Source organism: Trichechus manatus, unplaced genomic scaffold (assembly GCF_000243295.1).
Source record: "Trichechus manatus latirostris isolate Lorelei unplaced genomic scaffold, TriManLat1.0 scaffold00095, whole genome shotgun sequence".
NCBI classification, from domain to species: Eukaryota; Metazoa; Chordata; class Mammalia; order Sirenia; family Trichechidae; genus Trichechus; species Trichechus manatus.
The window spans coordinates 305763-327285 of record NW_004444031.1 but is presented as its reverse complement, the minus strand read 5'-3'; the positions used below and the strand labels follow the sequence as shown (position 1 = coordinate 327285).

Here is a 21523-nt window from a genome sequence, read left to right as displayed (position 1 = left end):
TAATCTTTACAGAAACAGACTGCCACATATTTTTCCGAGTTCAAACCAATGGTGAGTTCAAACTACTGACCTTTCAATGAGCTGTCTATCGCTTAACCACTGTGCCACCGTAGCTCCTTGGAGGTGAGAGGCTAATGCCTAAAATTTACATTTTAACAAACACCTCAGTCATTCTACTGTAAAATAAAGTTTGAATGCTGTAACTTTAGGGAAGTTGGAAAATATTAACCAAAATCAAAAGAAGTACTCAAACTACTTTGAACATTGATGGTGAAGAGGATAAAAAAATTAAGGACTATTTCTCTATTGAAGTTAGTATAACAATAGAAGTTGATTTTACACATTTTAGCAATACAGTGTTATATTACTCTGGGGCACAAATGGTAATTTATATATGATTATCCCAAGTTTTATATTTTGCAATTACTTTGGAGATACTTGTTTGTTACCGAAAAATACAACTGACATTCAGAGTAGTAACTATTTTTGTCTACTGTAGAAAAAAGTCAGAAGATATACTATTTATTTGTTACTTAGCAGCATGTCTCTCTTGTCAACAGATATACCAAATGCTTCTAAAAGAAACATTTAAGTAATTTACTCCGATCTCATCTTGCTTGTGAACACACACACACACACACACACACACACACGTGGTGCAATGTTAAGTGCTCGGCTGCTGACCAAAATTTCAGGGGTTCAAACCTACCAGTCACTCCACTGGAGAAAAGACCTGATGATCTGCTCCCATAAAGATGACAGCAGGAAACTCTATGGGGTAGTTCTACTCTGTCCTATTGGGTTTATATGAGTGGTAATCGACTCAACGACACACAGTAACAACAACAATGATACACACACAGATACAAATATTTTTCATGGTAAAGTTTTCAAATTATATTAGAAAAAGTTGTATTTATTTTTTTCAGTTGTTAAGTGTTTACCAGTAACAGAACCAGAGAATGGGAGAGTTATCAGCGATGCACTGGAACCAGACCAGGAATATTCTTTTGGACAAGTGGTACAGTTTCAGTGTAATTCACGCTTCATGCTAGATGGACCTAAACAAATTCATTGTGCAGCAGATGGTATGTGGAGTGGAAAAACACCAAAATGTGTGGGTAAGATACACTTAATTTTTATTTGATCTTTTGAATATTTTTACCTTTTCTTATGAAAATATGCATTTCAACACATTGTCCATTATAAAGAATGTAAATAATGTAATAACTGACTTTTATTGAGCATGTACTATTTCCCTGAAATTGATGTAAGTTGTTTACATGTGCCATCTCATTTTACCTTCTAAACAATTCTTTGATTTATGTACTATTATCATCTTTCGTTTATATTTGAAGAAACTGAGATTCAAAGACGTTAAATCACTTGCCCTAGCTTATTATGACATAGATTTTAGAATTAAGGTTCAAACTTAGGTTATCTGACACCAGAGTCCATGCTCTTAACAGTAAGTATAGTGTACTTGGCTATTATAGGCTGAAATAGAATGCTAAGCATTTCTGCGTCAAGATGCATTATTATAATATTGGCCTCAAGAATAATTTTTTTTTAATTTTAAGAAGCATGGATGTATGATTTATTTCTACTGATACATTATGATGACATTCTGTTTTTTAATAACTCTTCTAGGAAGTGGGTCTGTTTTGTGTTTGCTGTATTTGCACTGTGAGTTTAATATAAATATTGAATGAACAAAACTGAATCCACTAAATAGATCTTTGCCTTTTAAAAATAATTTTGTAGTAAATAGTAAGCCAAGATTGCTTTTGTTGTAATACTGCTGACCTGTTACCAAATGATGATTTTCGCTTTTATAATGAAACATGATGTTCCATTTGTTTGGCTTAGCACTGTACTTCATTTTACCAATACTTCGGCAGAAATTTCTGCAATTTTTATTTTTTAACATCGTCCAAAATTTCCAAATTCTTTAGACTTACATAGTTTAGTCTATCCCACAGTGAGATCCATGCAGAAGCATTTCTCTTATTAGGAATGCTTCTAACAAAACTAGTTTTTAGAGTCAATGATGATAAACTAATATTGATATTCAGCCCGGTAAATAATGCATACTCTAGAGGCTCATGGAAAGAGTTTATATTTAAGCAACTAAATTTCTATGGCTAGTGAAAGCCTCCTGGAATTGCAGATGGTCAAGAAAAGACTTAAAGGAAGAATGGGGATATTTTAGAAGAAGACGAGGATGGGAAGAGTATGCCATGGGAAGGAAGATGCAAATGGAAGTGAGGTTTATGCTTATTTGTTGTTCATTGTTCACGAGAGTCTTAGTGTAGGATGCAAGTAGGGAGAAGTCAGTGATGGATTGTAGATAGGCCAGTGCAAGGTTCTGAGGTGCTATATACACGACACTGACAAATTCTTCTCTCTTATTCAGCCTGATTTGGGGATCAGTGAAAGATGGTAAGTGGAGCAACAGAGTGACCAGATGAAAGATCGTTAAGTTATATACTAGAAAATGGATTAGAAAGATTGGAGATCAGGGAAGCCAGTTAACATTGCCATAATCCCAGGAAAAAAACATTTGAGAGAAGGTGGCGTCGAAGATGATGGCCAGGTTTTTATAGACAGAAAAGGTGGATGGAAGGTAAAGCCACAAAAGCAAAAAGTCTGTTACTTTTCAGAAAAGCAATGACAGAGAATTAATTTCATTGACAAAGTGTTCAGTCCATAATTACTTTATAATTGATAACTAGAAAACGTGTGACATTTGTCATTCACTTAGTGAAAAATACTTATCAAAGTAAATATGCATTTTATTCATACATTTGAAGAATGTTACTGGCCACCATTTATTTAAAGAGGACTAAACAATCCTCAAACCAAATAAAATTAACAAAATAAATTAATCAAAATTGTAATGTCCTTCAAAAATGAATGTCAAGAATAATGCATAAATCATTCATCAAGCATTCAAGTCAAAACAGAACTTTTGTTTGGTTGGGTGATTTACATAATAAAACAAAAGTTGTGTTTTTAAATGACTATGACTTGGTCACAGTCCTTTAATTCATAGTTAACATTTTGAAATCTGCTCTCTTCTATTTAGAGATTTCCTGCAAATTACAAGAAATTAAAAACGGGTATGCTGTATCTCCAGACAAAATTTATAAGGAGAATGAGCGATTTCAATATAAATGTAACAAGGGTTATGAATACAATGAAAGAGGAGATGCTGTATGCACGCAAAATGGATGGAGTCCAAGTCCTTCATGTAGAGGTAATGTTACTTCTCTTTTCTATTTCTTTTGTTATATACTTTAATCAATAGTTTTAATTCATATCATATTTTTTACATAAGGAATCTATTTTTTTCTCCCAAGTGTAATATTAAATTCTATAGGGGTCAATTATTTTAGAATAAATATCTTATCTCAGAAGAACAAAGCATAGAATTTTATGTTTGCAAGGTCTATTTTGAAATCAATTTGTAAGAGTCTGTCACTCTGAAAATAGAAATAAACAGGGCCAGAAAGTTTTAATACTTTATAAAGTAGTTGGTTGATTGTCAAAAAGACACCTTGAGCCAGGACTATAGCAGGCTTTCTAATTCCCATGGAATAAACAATTCTTAAATAATTGCTTTGTGTGCTCTAAGGACTTGCCTTTTGCTTCAAAAAGTAAATCTTATTAATGTCAAATGAGGAAGACTATAGTGAATTAATTAGAACAAGATGAGTACGGTAGGTGTTTACCAGGGGAAGGAAGATGTAAATGGAGATTTTAATTAACAACAAGCCTAATACTAATCAACGGTGATGTAGGTGCTGAAAATAATCTAACTTTCCTAGACTCCATAATGGAAGGATATTGTCCACCACCAAAGAGTTAATCTCAACTGTTCTTTGTCCACCAAAAATTATGTCTGGAATATTGTGTTCTAATCAGCATATTGCTTTTTAAAAAGGATGGTTTAAACTATCTTGACGTAGATGAGAGCATATAGATAAAGAGTTTTTAAAAAATCATACCATAAGAAGAAGAGAAAGAAGACAGAGCTATAAGATTATGATGATATTCTTAAGATATTTGGAAACATTTTTGAAAAGGAGTGAGTTAACTTTTGATGAAGATTGCCATGGTGAGTGAAACAACAGTGTTATCCAGTATAGAATCAGAGGCCGTTGTGATGGTAATACAGAGTAAAAGGGAAAGTGGTAGGAGATGAAATAGTTGTTGTTGTTAGGTGCTGTGATGGTTAAGATTGTGTGTCAACTTGACTGGGCCATGATTCTCAGTATTTATATGTGATCACTCCCATAACTGAATATGCTGTGAGTAGCCAATCAGATGAAAGGGAGTTTCCTTGGGAGTGTGGCCTGCATCTGAATATAAGCAGACGTTCTAGCTTTTTGCTTACTCTGGATCCTGCGGCTGCCTCCTGTTGTCTCACCTCCGGTTCTTGGGACTTGAGCTGTCAGCTTATCTGCCAAACTTGGGATTCATCGATCTTCACAGCCTGTGAGTGGAGCCCTGCTGTCTGACCTGCTGATCTTGGGCTTGCCAGCTTCTGTGGCTGCGTGAATTGGGAGAGGCCTCTACCCTGATCCATGGACTTGGGACATTCTAGCCTCTACAATTGCATGAGCTGTTTCCTTGATATAAATCTCTCTATTTATATGCTTTATTGGTTTTGCGTCTCTAGAGAACACAGCCTAAGACATTTGGTACTGAGAGTGGTTCTAGAGAAACAAAATTGTAAGGATGAGTTTTCTAAACTGGTTCTCAAGCCTGGTTAGTCTAAAGATGTTGATGACTCTGCTTCCAGCAGTAAAGAGGGCACTGCTAGTCCATGGTGTGAGGTGGGGATACAAATATGCAAAATATCACCACCAGTAGATCAGGTATTGGTGAAAGGCGAGGCTCGGGGTGAACACATGTGTGATATCTTTCTACAGCTTTGTCAGAATGAGAAGTATAAGGAAACTGGTAGGTTTGTCCTACTTGTGCTAGGCAAACTGGTACAAAAAAGACATGTGCTCAGGGCTTTAGAGTCAAAGCTCAAGTTCTGCATAAATGACCTCAAGACTTCCCCTTGTGCTTTGAAAGAAAGCCTTATTTCTTGTAGTAACAGAGCTGAAATTGCTGAAAACCAAACCCAGAGTCTTAGTGTAAGAGTGGCTGAATTACAATGCCAGCTCAATTTCCAACCTTGAGAGGTGTCTGAGGTTAAAGTAAGGGCATTGATTGGGAAGAAATGGGATCCTGAAACTTGGGATGGGGACATATGGGCAGTTAATCAGGAAGCTGGGGACACTGAGCCCCTAAATTCCATTGAGTCACTCCTGCCAGCAGAGCCATTCCCATCTGAAGTTTGTCTACTAAACCACCCTGCCCAGAAAAGCCACTAGCCCCTCCACTCCCATCTAATGAGATCAGCCCTAGCCGAGCTACCTTTAAAGAGTTCTTGCCTGAGTCATTGCCTGGGGCATCACCTGAGGTAGATGCTTTACAAGACAATGCTGAATGTTCTTAAAACAATTTCATACTACTAATTCTGGCTTCTAGACCTGTAACTAGGCTTAAGTCCCAGTGAGCCCCAAAAGGAGAAGTACAAAGTGTTACCCAGTAGGAGGTATGCTACACTCCAAGAGAACTACTTGAGTTTTCTAATATGTACAAACAGAAACTTGAAGAATACGTGTAGGAATGGCTATTAAGGGTGTGGGATAATGGTGCAAGGAACATAAAGATGGATCAGTCTGAGTTTATTGATATGCATCCACTATGTACAGATTGTTCATTCAATGTTTCAGCTCAAGAAGTTAGGAAAGGATTTATAGTTTATTTGGCTGGGTTGCTGAAGCATGGATTAGGAGGTGGCCTAAACTAAATCAAGTTGAAGTACTAGACCTGCCTTGGTATATTGTAGAAGAAGGTATCCAAAGGCTTAGGGAAATTGACATACTAGAGTGGATTTATCAAGTTAGACCCACAGACCCACACATGGAGAGCCCAGAGGACACACCTTTTGAAATTTGCTCAAATATGTGAAGGGAGCTCCAGCATCCTTGAAGACTGCTGTGATGCTATTTTATATATGTCAGATTTGACAGTGGGAACTACCCTAACTGAATTAAGACACCTAACTACAATGGGGCTGATTGGACCCTGTGGTAGTAAGGTCCAAGTGGTTGAACTCAATCGACAAAGACAAGGTGGGAGTGGTTACAGTAATGGACAGAGGAGTCAAAGCATTAATCAGAATAGTCTGACTCATATGGACTTATGCAATTGGCTACTTAATCATGGTGTCCTTGTGAGTGAAATAGATAGGAAATCTACTAAATATTTACTTGATCTGTACAAACTGATGAATTCTAGGTCAGGTGAACAGCAGTCTAACTCAAATCGCCAGAATAGAGTCACAGTCCCTCAATCAATTCCCAGACTTGAGAGAGTTTAAAGACCCACAACCCCTTGAATGAAGGGGAGGCTGGGTCCCCTTGAGGAAGGACTCCAATACACTTCCAAAAATTTTTGCTGTTACTCTTTCTCCCAGCCTTCCCTAAAGGGATCTACGGCCTTTTATGACAGTGACTGTTCATTGGGGAAAGAAAATAATCAAACTTTTTGGGGATTACTGGATACTGGCTCTGAACTGACACTGATTCCAGGAGACCCAAAACGTCACTGTGGCCCACCAGTCAGGGTGGGGGCATATGGAGGTCAGGTTATTAATGGAGTCTTGGCTGATGTCTGTCTCACAGTAGGTCCAGTGGGCCACCGAACCCATCCTGTAGTGGTTTCCCCAGTTCCATAATGTATAATTGGAATAGATATACTCAGTAACTAGAAGAACCCCCACATTGGATCCCTGACAAATAGAGTAAGGGCTATTATGGTAGAAAAAGGCAAGTGGAAGCCATTTGAACTGCCCCTACCTAGGAAAATAGTAAATCAAAAGCAATACCACATTCCTGGAGGAATTGCAGAGATTAATGCCACCATCAAGGACTTGAAGAATGCAGGGGTGGTGATTCACACAACATTCCCATGCAACTCACCTATTTGGCCTGTGCAAAAAACAGATGGATCTTGGAGAATGACAGTGGGTTATTGAAAACTTAACCAGGTGGTGACTTCAATTGCAGCTGCTGTTCCAGATGTGCTTCACTGCTTGAGTGAATTAATACATCTCCTGGTACCTGGTATGCAGCTATTGATGTGGCTGATACCTTTTTCTCCATAACTGTTTTGAAGGACCACCAGAAGCAGTTTGCCTTCAGCTGGCAAGGCCAGCAATACACCTTCACTGGCCTACCTCAGAGTTACCTCAATCCTCTGGCCCTATGTCATAATTTAGTCTGCAGGGACCTTGATCGCCTATCCCTTCCACAAGACATCACACTGGTCCATTACATTGATAACATTATGCTGATTGGACCTAATAAGGAAGACATGTCAATGACTCTGGACTTATTGGTAAAAAATTTACATGCTAGAGGGTGGGAAATTAATCCCACAAAAATTCAGGCACCTTCCACTTCAGTGAAATTTCTAGGGGTTCAATGGTGTGGGGCATGTCCAGACATTCCTTCTAAAGTGAAGGATAAGTTATAGCATCTGGCTGCTCCCACAACTAAAAAGGAGGCACGAAGCCTAGTGCGCCTCTTTGGATTTTGGAGGCAACATATTTCTCATCTGAGTGTGCTACTCCAACCTATTTATCAAGTGACTCGAAAAGCTGCTAGTTTTGAGTGGGGATGAGAACAAGAGAAGGCTCTGCAATTGGTTCAGGCTGCTGTGCAAGCTGCTCTGCCACTTGGGCTGTATGATTTGGCTGATCCAATGGTGCTTGAAGTGTCAGTGGCAGATAAAGATGCTGTTTGGAGTCTTTGGCAGGCCCCTGCTAGTGAATCACAGCACAGACCCTTAGGATTTTGGAACAAAGCTCTGCCATCCTCTGCAGATAACTACTCTCCTTTTGAGAAATAATTTTGGCTTGTTACTGGGCCTTAGTAGAGACTGAACACTTAACCATCGGACACCAAGTCACCTTGCAGCCTGAGCTGCCCATCATGAACTAGGTGTTGTCTGACCCACAGAGTCATAAAGTTGGGCATGCACATCAGCACTCCATCATTAAATGGAGCAGGACCGGAAGGCACAAGTAAGTTGCATGAGGAAGTGGCCCAAATGCCACTCCTGTCACATTACTTCCATCTCCCAGTCTGCATCTATGGCCTCATGGGGAGTTCCTTATTATGAGTTGACTGAAAAAGAGAAAACTCGTGTCTGGTTTACAGATGGTTCTGTGCGATATGCAGGCACCACTTTAAAGTGGACTGCAGCAGCACTACAGCCCCTTTCTGGGACCTCCCTGAAGGACAGTGGTGAAGCGAAATCCTCTCAATGGGCAGAACTTCGAGCAGTGCACCTGGTTGTTCACTTTGCTAGGAAAGAGAAATGGCCAGGTGTGCAACTATATACTCATTCATGGGCTGTGGCCAATGGTTTGGCTGGATAGTTGGGGACTTGGAAGGAACACGATTGGAAAATTGGAGAGAAGGATTTATGGGGAAGAGGTTATGTGGATAGACATCTCTTAATGGGCCAAAGAAATGAAGATATTTGTGTCTCATGTGAATGCTCACCAAAGGGTGACCTCAGCAGAGGATGATTTTAACAATCAAGTAGATAGGATGGTCCATTCTGTGGAAACCAGTCATCTTCTTTCCCCAGCTACTCCCATCATTGCTCCAAGGGCTCATGAACAGAGTAGCCATGGTGGCAGGGATGGGGGTTATGCATGGGCCCAGCAGCATGGACTTCCACTCACCAAGGCTGACTTGGCTACAGCCACTATTGAGTGCCCAATCTGCCAGCAGCAGAGACCAACACTGAGTCCCCGATATGGCACCATCCCTCGAGGTGATCAGCCAGTAACCTGGTGGCAAGTTGATTACCCTGGACCATTTCCATCATGGAAAGGGTAGCATTTTGTCCTTACTGGAATAGACACTTACTCTGGATATGGCTTTGCCTTCCCTGCATGCAATGCGTCTGCCAAAACTATCATCCATGGACTTACAGAATGCCTTATCCACCATCATGGTATCCCACACAGCATTGCCTCGGATCAAGGGACTCACTACACAGCAGATGAATTACGGCAGTGGGCCCGTGCTCATGGAATTCACTAGTCTTACCATTTTCCCCATCATCCTGAAGCAGCCGGCTTGATAGAACAATGGAATGGCCTTCTAAAGACACAATTACAGTGCCAGGTAGGTGGCAATACCTTGCAGGGTTGGGGCAGTTCTCCAGGAGGCTGTATATGCTCTAAGCCAGCATCCAGTATATGGTACTGTTTCTCCCATAGCCAGGATTCATGGGTCCAGGAATCAAGGGGTGGAAATGGGAATGGCACCACTCACTATTACCCTAATGACCCACTTGCAAGATTTTTGCTTCCTGTCCCCTCGACCTTATGCTCCGCAGGTCTAGAGGTCTTAGTTCCAAAGGGAGGAATGCTCCCATCTGGGGACACATTACTGATTCCATTGAACTGAAAGTTAAGAAAGCCACCTGGCCACTTTGGGCTCCTTATGTCTCTGGATCAACAGGCAAAGAAGGGAGTTACCATACTGGCTGGTGTGATTGATCCTGATTACTGAGAGGAAATCAGATTGATATTACATAATGAAGGTGAAGAAGATTATGTCTGGAATGCAGGAGATTCCTTAGGGAGTCTCTTAGTACTACCACATCCTGTGATTAAAGTCAATGGAAAACTATAGCAACCTAATTCTGACATAACTACTAATGACCCAGGCCCTTCAGGAATGAAGGTTTGATTCACTCCACCAGGCAAAGAACTACAACCAGTCAAGGTGCTTGCTGAGGGCAAAGGGAATACGGAATGGGTGGTGGAAGAAGGTAATTCTAAATACCAGTTACAGCCATGTGACCAGTTGCAGAAATAGGTCATTGTTATGAGTATTTTTGTTTTGTTTGTGTGCATCAAGTATTTTTGTTTTCTTCACTTATAAAATATAAGATGTAAACGGAGCTAGGGTGTTTTTGATTGTACGCGTGTTAGTTGTATCATGTTAAGCACAAGTATACTTTCTAATTGCCTTTATTCAGAGATTATGTATGCTTTAAGGATATGTGTACATGTGCCAAGTTGACAAGGGGTGGGCTGTGGTGGTTAAGATTGTGTGTCAGCTTGGCTGGGCCATGATTCTCAGTGTTTATATGTGATCACTGCCATGATTGAATATGCTGTGAGTAGCCAATCAGATGAAAGGGAGTTTCCTTGGGGGTGTGGCCTGCATCTGAATATAAGCAGACGTCCTAGCTTTTTGCTCACTCTGGATCCTGCGGCTGCCTCCTGTTGTCTCACCTCCGGTTCTTGGGACTTGAGCTGTCATCTTATCTGCCAAACTTGGGATTCGTCGATCTTCACAGCCTGTGAGTGGAGCCCTGCTGTCTGACCTACCAATCTTGGGTTCATCAGCCCCTGCAGCTACGGGAGTCAGGAGAAACCTTGTGGTCCTGTCTGCCAAACTTGGACTTCGTCAACCTTCACAGCCTGTGAGTGGGAGCCCTGCTCTCTGACCTGCTGATCTTGGGCTCGCCAGCTTCTGTGGCTGCGTGAATTGGGAGAGGCCTCTGCCCTGATCCATGGACTTGGGACACTCTAGCCTCTACAACTGCATGAGCTATTTCCTTTATATAAATCTCTCTCCATATATATTTATATGCTTTACTGGTTTTGCTTCTCTAGAGAACCCAGCCTAAGACAGCTGCCATCCAATCAGCTCCAACTCATAGTGGCCTTATGTATAACAGAATGAAACATTGCTGGGGCCTGCACCATCCTCACAGTCATTGCTGTGTTTGAGCCTATGATTGCAGCCATTGTGTCAATCCATCTTACTGAGGGTCTTTTTTTTCTGTTCACCCTGTACTTTACTAAGCATCATGTCCTTTTCCGGTAACTGGTCTGTCCTGATGATGTTGCCAAAGTAAGTGAGAGGAAGTCTCTCCACCCTTGCTTTTAAGGAGCATTCTGGCTGTACTTCTTCAAGGACAGCTTTGTTCATTCTTCTGGAAATCCATGGTATATTCAAAATTCTTTGCCATCACCACAATTTAAATGCATCAATTCTTCTTTAGTCTTTGTTTTTATTGTCTATATTTTCATGCTTATGAAGTGATTGAAAATACCATGGAATGGGTCACATGACATCTTTGATTTTTATAAGAGATCTTTTGCCACAGATTTGCCCAATGCAATATGTAATTTGATTTCTTGACTGCTGCTTCTATGGGCATTGATTGTGTATTAAAGAAGAATGAAATTCTTGACAACTTCAAATTCTTCACCGTTTATTGTGATATTGTTTAATGGTCCTGTCTAAGGATTTTCATTTTCTTTATGATCAGGTGTATTCCATACTGAAGGCTGTAGTCTTTTACCTTCATCATAACAAAAGATTAAATAGAGAGGGTCTAAAAGGTAAGTAGAATAAAGGAGAAGGAGCCAGAAAAAAATAAATAAAAGTAAAGTTTTGAGAAGGAGGAGAAGCAGGAGAACATAAGAATATTAGCCAAGAGAGAACTTTAAGAAATCAGTGATCAACAGTCTCAAATATTACAGAGAAATTGATCTGTTCAGTTCAACAAATAACTAAGGAGTCTGTATTACATACCAGTCAATGTAATATATAGAATATAAAAAATTTTTGAATGCGGAAATTGGAGAACATTTGTGATTTTTCTCAGAGTAGTGTCAGCACATGGAGGTGTTAGAAGCCAGATAGCAATGGGTTGAAGAATAAATGGGAGGAAAGAAAGTGGAGATAGTACTTGTAAAACAGTATTTTGAGGCTCTTGTTTGAGAAAAAATGGAAGAATGTAGCATATAAGTTAAACTGGAACAAAAGGTTGAGAGAAAGAGTTTAAAATACAACAACTTGCATATCCATATGAGACAGAGTGGCTGACAACATCAGAAAGAGGAAAGGAATAAACAATGGCTTGAGGTCCATGGGGAAATGAAAGATCTGAAGGTGAGAAGCTACCTGAATGTGGAAGAAACACCTTATTATCTAAGGCTGAACAAAAGTCTTAAGTATGAAATAGATACAACTAAAGTTGAAGAAATTTTGGAAAGAAATGAAGGGAAATCACAATTAAGTCTCAGTTGTTTTCTGTGAACACAAGGACTTATTATCTGTTGATGAAAGATCAGTTGGGTGAGGTATCTTGAGGAAAGTGAGGAGACTATGGGACAGTTCCTTTAGGAAAAAAAAGAGGAAATAAATTAGGGACATATAAATGGATTTCAAGCGATGTTCAGTTTCTAGAACAGGTTTTTATTTCAAATTACAACATGACAACAATATGGATGGTCATGTGACTTTTCTACAATGATACTTAAAAGGAATGATATTTAATTAGAAAAGGGAGCTTGAAAAGTTTATCCATTGTTGAGATTCAGCATAGTTGATAGAGAGGAATGAGAAGGAGTTTTATCAATTGAGATAAACTAGATCAGGGAATAGCTTCCTAATTAAAACAGACTGTTCCCTTTTTTGTAAATAAAGTTTAGTTGGAATACAGCCATAGCCATTTGTTTATATATTGTCTATATTTTCTTTTTTGCTGCAATGGCAGAGCTGAGGAGTTGTGACAAAGAACTTCTATCTGGTGCTTTACAAAGAAGGTTGTCCAACCCTCTAGCTTTACAAAAAAGCTTGTCCAATCACGGTGGCTGTGGGGAAGAGAACATAAAAATTCACACGATGTGTTTTAAAACTTCCTCCCTAAAGTGAAACATATACTTCCACATTCATTTCATTGGCCTATACAAGTCATTTGTCCAAGTCTACACCAAAAGGGTAAGAATGACCTATACAACCATGTGTCTGGAAGGAAGAGAATCAGGATACTTGTAAATAGTCTTTTTGACAACTAGAGAAGCCAAGGAAGTGAAGAAAGTGGAAGGAATATTTGAAGTGATACAGGAGCTCATTGCCAGATATGGAAAGTCATGAAGTATGTGATGGCTTTGGAGAAATAGAAGGATCATGAGTCCAAGGGGCACACATACATCTGTTAATAAATACAATGGAGGGATATATGAGTGATATAGCTGGAAGGATATGAGGCTGTGTTCATTTTTATGTTATTTTTTAAATGTACTAATGATAAATAACCTCTACTTTTTAATTTTCATGTACTATATCGTGTTTCTTTTCAGAAGTCACGTGTAATCCTCCTTATATTGCAAATGGTTTCTACACACCTCAAAGGATTACCCACAGAAGTGAAGATAAAATCAGCTACGGATGTAAAGATGGCTTTTACCCTGCAACCAGGGGAAATACGGCACTATGTACTAGCAGTGGCTGGTCACCTACGCCAAGATGTAGCTGTAAGTTCCATTCATGTCTTGATCTAGTTTTTAAAATTTGAAATGACTTTCTACTAAAACCAAAAAACCTTAGACACAATTAAAGCAAACAGTTTTCTTATTGTGTATGTAAAGTAGAACATTTTTAGGATTCTTTGCTTTTCAAAGTAGGCATTTCTAAGTATAATCAAAAACACATTTTTGTATGTTAAATACTTTTAATTGTTTAGCCACTCAAAATTATATATATGTGCGTGTATAGGAATATGTATTTCTCTAAATAATATAATTCTCCCAATATCTGAATTAAAGCATTAAAGAATAATACTACCACCTAACACCTCGTATATTAGTTACCTATTGCTGTGCAACAAATTTTCTGAAAAACATATTGGCCCAAAAAAATACCTTTATTATCTTACAATTTCTGTCAGTCAGGAATTTGAGAGTAGCTTAGCTGAGTCGTTCAGAGCCAGACTCTCTCTCTCTCTCGTCAGCTGCTTCAAATTGTTTTTTTTAAATTTTTTAAAATTGTACTTTAGGTGAAGGTTTACAGAACAAATATTTTCTCATTAAACAGTTAGTACACATATTGTTTTATGACATTGGTTAACAACCCCACGACATATCAACATGCTCCCTTCTCGGCCTTGGAGGACACAGATTCTCTTTTTTTGATTGCAGTATGTTGACCAGGGCTGCAATCATCTGAAGGCTTGACTGGGCTGGAGGCTCTGCTTCCAAGATGGCTCACTCACATGGCTTTGGGGAGGAGGCATCAGTTTCTTGCCACGTGGGCCTCTCCATAAATTGTTTGAATGGCAGCTAACTTTCCTCAGAGCTAGTGATTTGAGAAAGAGAGGAAGAAGTCTTTTTATGACACATTCTCACTGCAGTCATATCTATTCTTTGGACGTGAATCACTAAATCCAGCCTATACTCAAGTGGAGGGAAATTAGACTCCACCATTTGGAGGAAGGAGTGTTGAAGAAATTGTGGGAAAAAAATTAAAAAAAAAAATCATTACATATAGCAAACTGCCACTCAACAAAGTATTTCATTTCTGAGGATGCTTCCTTTGCCCTTCTCTAGTATCATATTCTTTGTCTCTATCTCACAGTACATTGTAAAGGCAGACTACACTTACACTGGATATTCCATGGAAACAGAAGTAATGATACAAATGATAGGCCAATTAACTCAGCGTTAATACAGACATAGCTCTGAAACAAATTAGCAAAAGCATTTAAGTCCCTGAGAGAGGAAGCTATTGTAACTATGAAACAGATTCACATATGCATAAGTATTATAAGGAAAATATTGAGTAACTTTTATGATTGATTTATGAAAATGATAGACCAGCCCAGCTGCATAGGGATCAACTGAGGCCAAATTATATCTGGACTTCAGCCAGGGACCTTCTGGAATTCTTGTGGACAACACGGAAAAATTGACTAGTTTATCAGATAGTTTGGTATTTCCTTAAACAATATTACTTGAAGATCACATGCAGCATTCTGTTCTTATCCTTGATCCATTTGTGTCACTAAATAGTCTAACAGTTTAGGAGAAATGCAGTACAAATTCACAATTGGAATGACACAGGGGATGATGATAGTGAATCTGAATTATAACAGATTCACCGTTCAAAAAGAACACTATGTGCTAGGTTGAATCTAATAAGATGAATTCTAGCAGTGATAAATAACTACAAGATCCTGGGCTTGGGTGAAAGGAATCAACTGCACTTATACAGACTTATTAGCAACAGCCATAAACAGTAGTCAGTATTTTAATCAATTTTAAGGTTTGCTTGAGTCGGTGCTACGATGTGACAACGCTGTAATGGAAATGCTAATGAGACCACAACCTGCACTGATAAATGTGTAAGGAGTGGAAAGAGTCTGCTCTTACTCCTGTCAGTCTCAATGCTTGTCAGACCACATATGGAATATTACATTCATTTCAGGGAAACATCTTGTAAAAGAGATAAAAACTGACTTAAATGAGAGAGAATTATGTACGGGCTCAGACCTGTAATAATAATGATACTACTTTTGATTATACACCCTTTTTGTACCTTTTGAAATGAAACCTCAGTGGACTGTTTTATTTGTTCATATCCTATGAAGCGTCATAATGAAGTAGATAACCACACTTGCTCTGAGATCTAACCACGAGGGTTTATATCTCAGCTCTACAATTTACAGGGCAATTTCAATGAGTTTTTAAGACTCAGTTTCTTCAAATCAAAAGACTCAAGGTTGTTCAAGACAGAATTGACATGTCTTGACATATCATGATGACATCTTGACAGGTTGTGCAGCACTGCTTGGCTGAGGAATCACTTCCTTGGTCTGCACCACCACACCAGGATCCCTGGGGCCATTTTTTTTTTCTTTTTCATTTTCTTTTTTCCTTTTCTTCGTTTCTCGGTTTCTCGTCTCTCTCTACTTACCTTCTTTTCCTGTCTTCTGAATACCTGGTGCTGAGTGCCATCTCTGCCCTTTGTAGACTGGCTGTACCACGTGGCTTGGAAGCCACTTCCCCAGTCTCTGCCACCACGCTAGTGGGATCCCTGGAGGCATTTCTTTTTTTTATTTTTTGTTATTATTTTTTCTTTTTTCCTTTTTGTTTTTCTTCATGAATCAGTTTCTTATCTCTCTCTACTTTCCTTCTTTTGCTTTCTCCTTAACACCTGGCAACATGTGTCAGCTCTGCTCCTTCTAGACGAGCAGTGCAGTGCCACTCAGCTGGGGAGCCACTTCCCTGGTCCGTGCCACCCCACCAGTGGGCTCTCTCAGGGCATCTTTGTTTTTTCTTTCTTTCTTTTTCTTTCTTCCTTCTTTTCTCTTCTTGATTTCTTGTCTCCCTCTGCCTTCCTTCCTTACTCTTCTCCTGAACACCTGGTGCCTTGTGCCATCTCTGCTCCTTCTTGATAGGCTATACACTACCACTTGGCTGGAGACCCAGTTCAAGTGGGTTCCCTTGGGACATTTTTCTTTTCTGTTGTACTTTTTTTTCATGATTTCTTGTCTCTCTTTACCTCCCTTCCTTACCCTTCTCCTGAACACCCATCACCATGTACCGTCTCTACTTCTACTGGAGGGGTTGTGCAACACAATTCGGCCACAGACCCGCTTCAGGTGGGCTCCCTTGGGGAAATTTTTTCTTTCTTCTTCTTTTTTTTTCTTGATTTCTTGTCTGTCTCTACCCCTCTTCCTTTCCTTCCTCCCAACCACTTGGCATCTTTGTTTTTTCTCTCTTGGTTTCTTATCTCTCTCTGCATTCCTTCCATTCCTTTCCCCTGACCACCTAGTGATATGTGCCTTTCTGTCTCCTTTTTTTAAAATCTAATTTCTTATCTCTCTCTCCCTCCTTCTATTAGTTCTCCTGCCCATCTACTTGTGTGTGCTGTGACTGTCCCTTCTGGATAAGCTGTGCCTCACCACCTGGCTAGAAGGTCGCAGCACATGGCTTCCCTGGGTCTGTGCCACTCCAATGGCAGGCTCTATGGGCACTTTTTTTTGGCTTCTGTTTCTCTCTCCTCTTTCTCTTCTTTACCATACCCACTTAGCTTCACACATCACAAGCTCCCCCTTCCATCCTGCCTATCTGCACTGTGTGTTGAACATCATATCCCTGAGCATCACAGACACAGTATATGGGAACATGCCCTGCACTGATCACTGGCGTTGCCCTGTCGGCCCCGGTACGTGCCACAAACAACCCATCCTAGCCCCTCCCCTAGTGCTGGACCTGCCTTGCTGCACCATTGCTGAGCTACTTGCCCTGCCCATTAAACAATGTGGTGCTCAAGATGAGCAAACAACATAGAAAGAACAATCCGCTTGCTCAGACGTAACCAAATAAAACAAAAAAGATGGATGAAACAAACAAATCCACAATCAATAAATGAAGGAAACAACTACTGAATGTCCGAAAGACAGCAGACAATATCAAAACATATTAAAAAAACAGGATAAGATGGTTCTAGCAGGTGTCCAAAATAAAACACCTGATGACTTTCCAGCAGAAGAAAAGACACTGGAACTACCTCCAATATTCAAATCTCCAACATTCAGAACTATTTTTAAGAGTTTAAGGAAAAAGCAGACAAAATGAGGGAAAAAAAGACAAAATTCCATTGAAAAGGCAGACAAAATCTTGGAAAATACAGACAAAACAATGGAAGAAATCAGGAAAATAATATAGGAGCAAAATGTCAAAATAAATTCACAATTAGAAATCATACAAAAACAGCAATTAAAAATCCAAAAGATAAACAACAAGATTTCAGAAATGGACAGTGTCATAGAAGGTCTGAGAAGCAGGTTTGAAACAATGGAAGACAGGATCAGTGAAATTGAAGATTAATAGTTAGATACCACTTTGTTTGAGTGAAAAACAGAAAAAAGAATGAAAAAAATGAAGAAACCCTGAGAATGATGTGGGATACAATCAAAAGCAAAAATTTTTCCAGAACAGGGGGAGAAAACGGAAAACACAGATCATTGAAGAACTGCTGACAGAACACTTCCCTAATATCATAAAAGATGAAAAGCTTACCATTAAACACGCTCAATGAACCTCATATAAGATACACCCAAAAGGAAAATCACCAAGGCCTATCATGATCACACTTGCTAAAACCAAAGACAAAGAAAGAATCCTAAGAACAGCTGGAGAAAAATGAAAAGTCATATACGGAGGAGAAACAATAAGATTAAGCTCTGATTACTTGGCAGAAACTGTGCACACAAGAAGGCAGTGGGATGACACATATAAAACCTTGAATGAAAAAAATTGCTGACCAAGAATAATATATTCTGCAAAATTCTCATTCAAATATGATGGTGAAATTAGGACATTTCCAGATAGACAGAAATTAAGGGACTGTGTAAAAATCAAACAAAACTGTCAAGAATTATTAAAGGGAGTCCTTTGGATTGAGAACAAAAAACATCAGACAACAGCCTGAATCTAGGATCCAAGACTGCACCAGCCAGATACTAACCTAGGAAATGAACTCTCAAGGATTAATCAAAACTAAAAGATTTACAACAGGGAACCAGAGAAGTTAATCTGTGAATGACAACAATGTTAGAACAATAAAAGAGGGAATAAACAGTGTAGGAATAGAACTCTCTAATGGAGAGGAAGGCAAGGTGATACTAAGTAATAAAAGACTGGTTCAAACTTAGGAAGATAAGAGTAAAATTCCAGGTAACCACAAAGCAAATTAACAAACCTACTCATCAAAATAAAGAAGAAAAACATAAAGTTGCAAAAACACAAAATCTGCAAAAACAAAACAAGAAAAAAAAAATCCACAAATTAAAAGAATTCAGTACAGGAGAGTAAGAGGAACAAAGAAAACTTCAGCACCACAAAAAAAAAAAAAATCCTACAAAATGACAGCAATAAACTCACACCTATCAGTAATTACACTGAATGTAAATGGCCTAAATGCACCCATTAAGAGACAGAGAGTGACAGATGGATAAAAAAAGGACCCACACCAATATGTTGTTTACAAGAGATACACCTTAGAAACAAAGACATAGATTTATTAAAAATCAAAGAATGGAACAAAATATACCAAGCAAACAAGCAAACACCTACCAAAAAAGAGAAGAAATGGCAATAAAATCTCAAGTAAAATAGACTTTAAAACAAAATCCACCATAAAAGACAAAGAAGGGAAGTATATAATGATTAAAGGAAAGATCCATCATGAAGACATAACCATAATAAATAACTACACACCCAATGACAGGGCTACAAAATACATAAACCAAACTCTAACAGCACTGAAAAGAGAAATTGACAGTTCCACAATAATAGTAGGAAACTTTAACACACCATTCTTGGTAAAGGACAGAACGTCTAGAAAGAAACTCAACAAAGATACAGAAGATCTAAATGATACCAACAGCCAACTTGAACTCATAGACATATATAGAACACACTACCTAACAGCTGCAAATTACACATTTCTTTTCCAATGCACATGGAACATTCTCCAGAATAAACCACATCTTAGGCCACAAAGCAACCCTCAACAAAATCCAAAACACTGAGATAATACAAAGTATCTTCTCTGATCACAAGGCCATCAAAGTAGAAACTAACAACAGGAAGAGCAAGGAAAAAAAATCAATTACATGGGAACTGAAAAATACCTTGCTTAAAAACCACTGGACAACAGAAGAAATCAGAGACGGAATTAAAAAATTCCTAGCATCAAATGAGAATTAAAGCACATCATACCAAAACATTTGGGACACAGCAAAGGTAGTATTCAGAGGTCAATTTAAAGCAATAGATGCACACATCATAAAAGAAGAAAGGGAAAAATAAAAACATTAGCTACACAACTTGAACAAATAGAAAGAGAACAGCAAAAGAAGCCCATAGCCGCCAGAAGAAAGGAAATAATAAAAATCAGAGCAGAAATAAATGAAATACAGAATAGTAAATCAATAGAAAGAATCAACAAAACCAAAAGTTGGTTCTATGAAAGGATAAACAAAATTGACAAACCACTGGCCAAACTGACAAAAGAAAAACAGGAGAGGATGCAAATAACACAAACAAGAAGTGAAAGTGGGGAATTACAATGCACCAAACTGAAATAAAAATGATCATGACAGAGTATTATGAAAAACTATACTTCTATACTCCAACAAATTTGAAAATCTAGAGGAAGTGGACAAATTTCCAGAAACACACTACCTACCCAAACTAAGACAAACTGATGTTGAAAATGTAAACAGACCCATAACAAGAGATGAGATGGAAAAGTCAATTAAAAAAAAAAAAAAAACTCGAACTGGAGAATTCTACCAAACATTCAGAGAAGAGCTTATACCAGTACTACTCAAACTATTTCAGAACATAGAAAAGGAAGCAACACTTCCAAATTCATTCTATGAAGCCAGCATAAGCCTGATACCAAAACCAGGCAAAGAAACCACAAAAAAAACAAAATTGCAAACCAGTATCTCTCATGAATATACATGCAAAAATTCTCAACAAAATTCTAGCCAATAGAATTTAGCATCACGTCAAAAAAATAATACACTATGACCAAATAGGATTCATACCAGGTATGCAAGGATGGTTCAACATTAGAAAATCAGTCAACATATTCCACCACATAAATAAAAGGAAAGAAAAGAATCACATAATTATCTCCATCGACACGGAAAAGACATTTGACGAAGTCCAACACAGACTGTAGATAAAAATGCTTGATAAAATAGGGATAGAAGGGAAATTTCTCAACATAATAAAGGGCATCTATACAAAACCAACAGCCAACATCATTCTTAATGGAGAGAGGCTGAAAAAATTCCCCTTGAGAACAGGAACAAGACAAGGATGCCTTTTATCTCCACTCCTATTTAACATTGTGCTGGAAGTCCCAGCTAGAGCAATAAGGAAAGAAAAAGAAATAAAGGGCATCCAAACTGGTAATGAAGAAAATTAAACTGTCCCTATTTGCATATGATATGATACTATACATAGAAAACCCTAAAGACTCTACATGAAAACTACTGGAACTAATAGAAAGATTTAGCAGAGAGCAGGATACAAGGTAAACATACAAAAATCAGCTGGATTTCTGTACATAAATAAAGAGAATGACAAAAAGGAAATCAGGAAAACAATACCGTTTATCATGGTCCCTAAAAAAATAAAATACTTAGGAATATATCTAACCAGGAATGTAAAACACCTGTAGAAAGAAAATTACAAAACACTACTGCAAGAAACCAAAAGAGACCTACATAAATGGAAAACATACCATGCTCATGGATAGGTGGACTCAACATAGTGAAAATGACATTTCTACTCAAAGCAATCTACAAATACAATGCTTTCTGATCCAAATACCAACAACATTCTTCAAGAGCTGGAAAAACTAATCATTAACTTTATATGGAAAGGCAAGAAGCCCCGAATAGGTAAAGCACTATTGAAGAAGAAGAATAAAGTAGGAGAACTCACATTACCTGACCTCAGAACCTACTATACAGCTATGGTACTCAAAACAGCCTGGTACTGTTACAACGACAGATACATTGACCAATGGAACAGAATTGAGAA

The 21523-nt window shown here is 38.5% G+C and overlaps 1 protein-coding gene across 1 annotated transcript in view; it reads left to right on the top strand.

Annotated features, from left to right (window-relative positions):
• Positions 1-21523, top strand: part of CFH (complement factor H) — a 253742-nt gene that overhangs the window by 15608 nt on the left and 216611 nt on the right. The window contains 3 exon segments of the mRNA XM_023737009.1: positions 930-1121; positions 3089-3259; positions 13256-13429. Coding sequence (XP_023592777.1) covers positions 930-1121; positions 3089-3259; positions 13256-13429 — 537 coding nt within the window.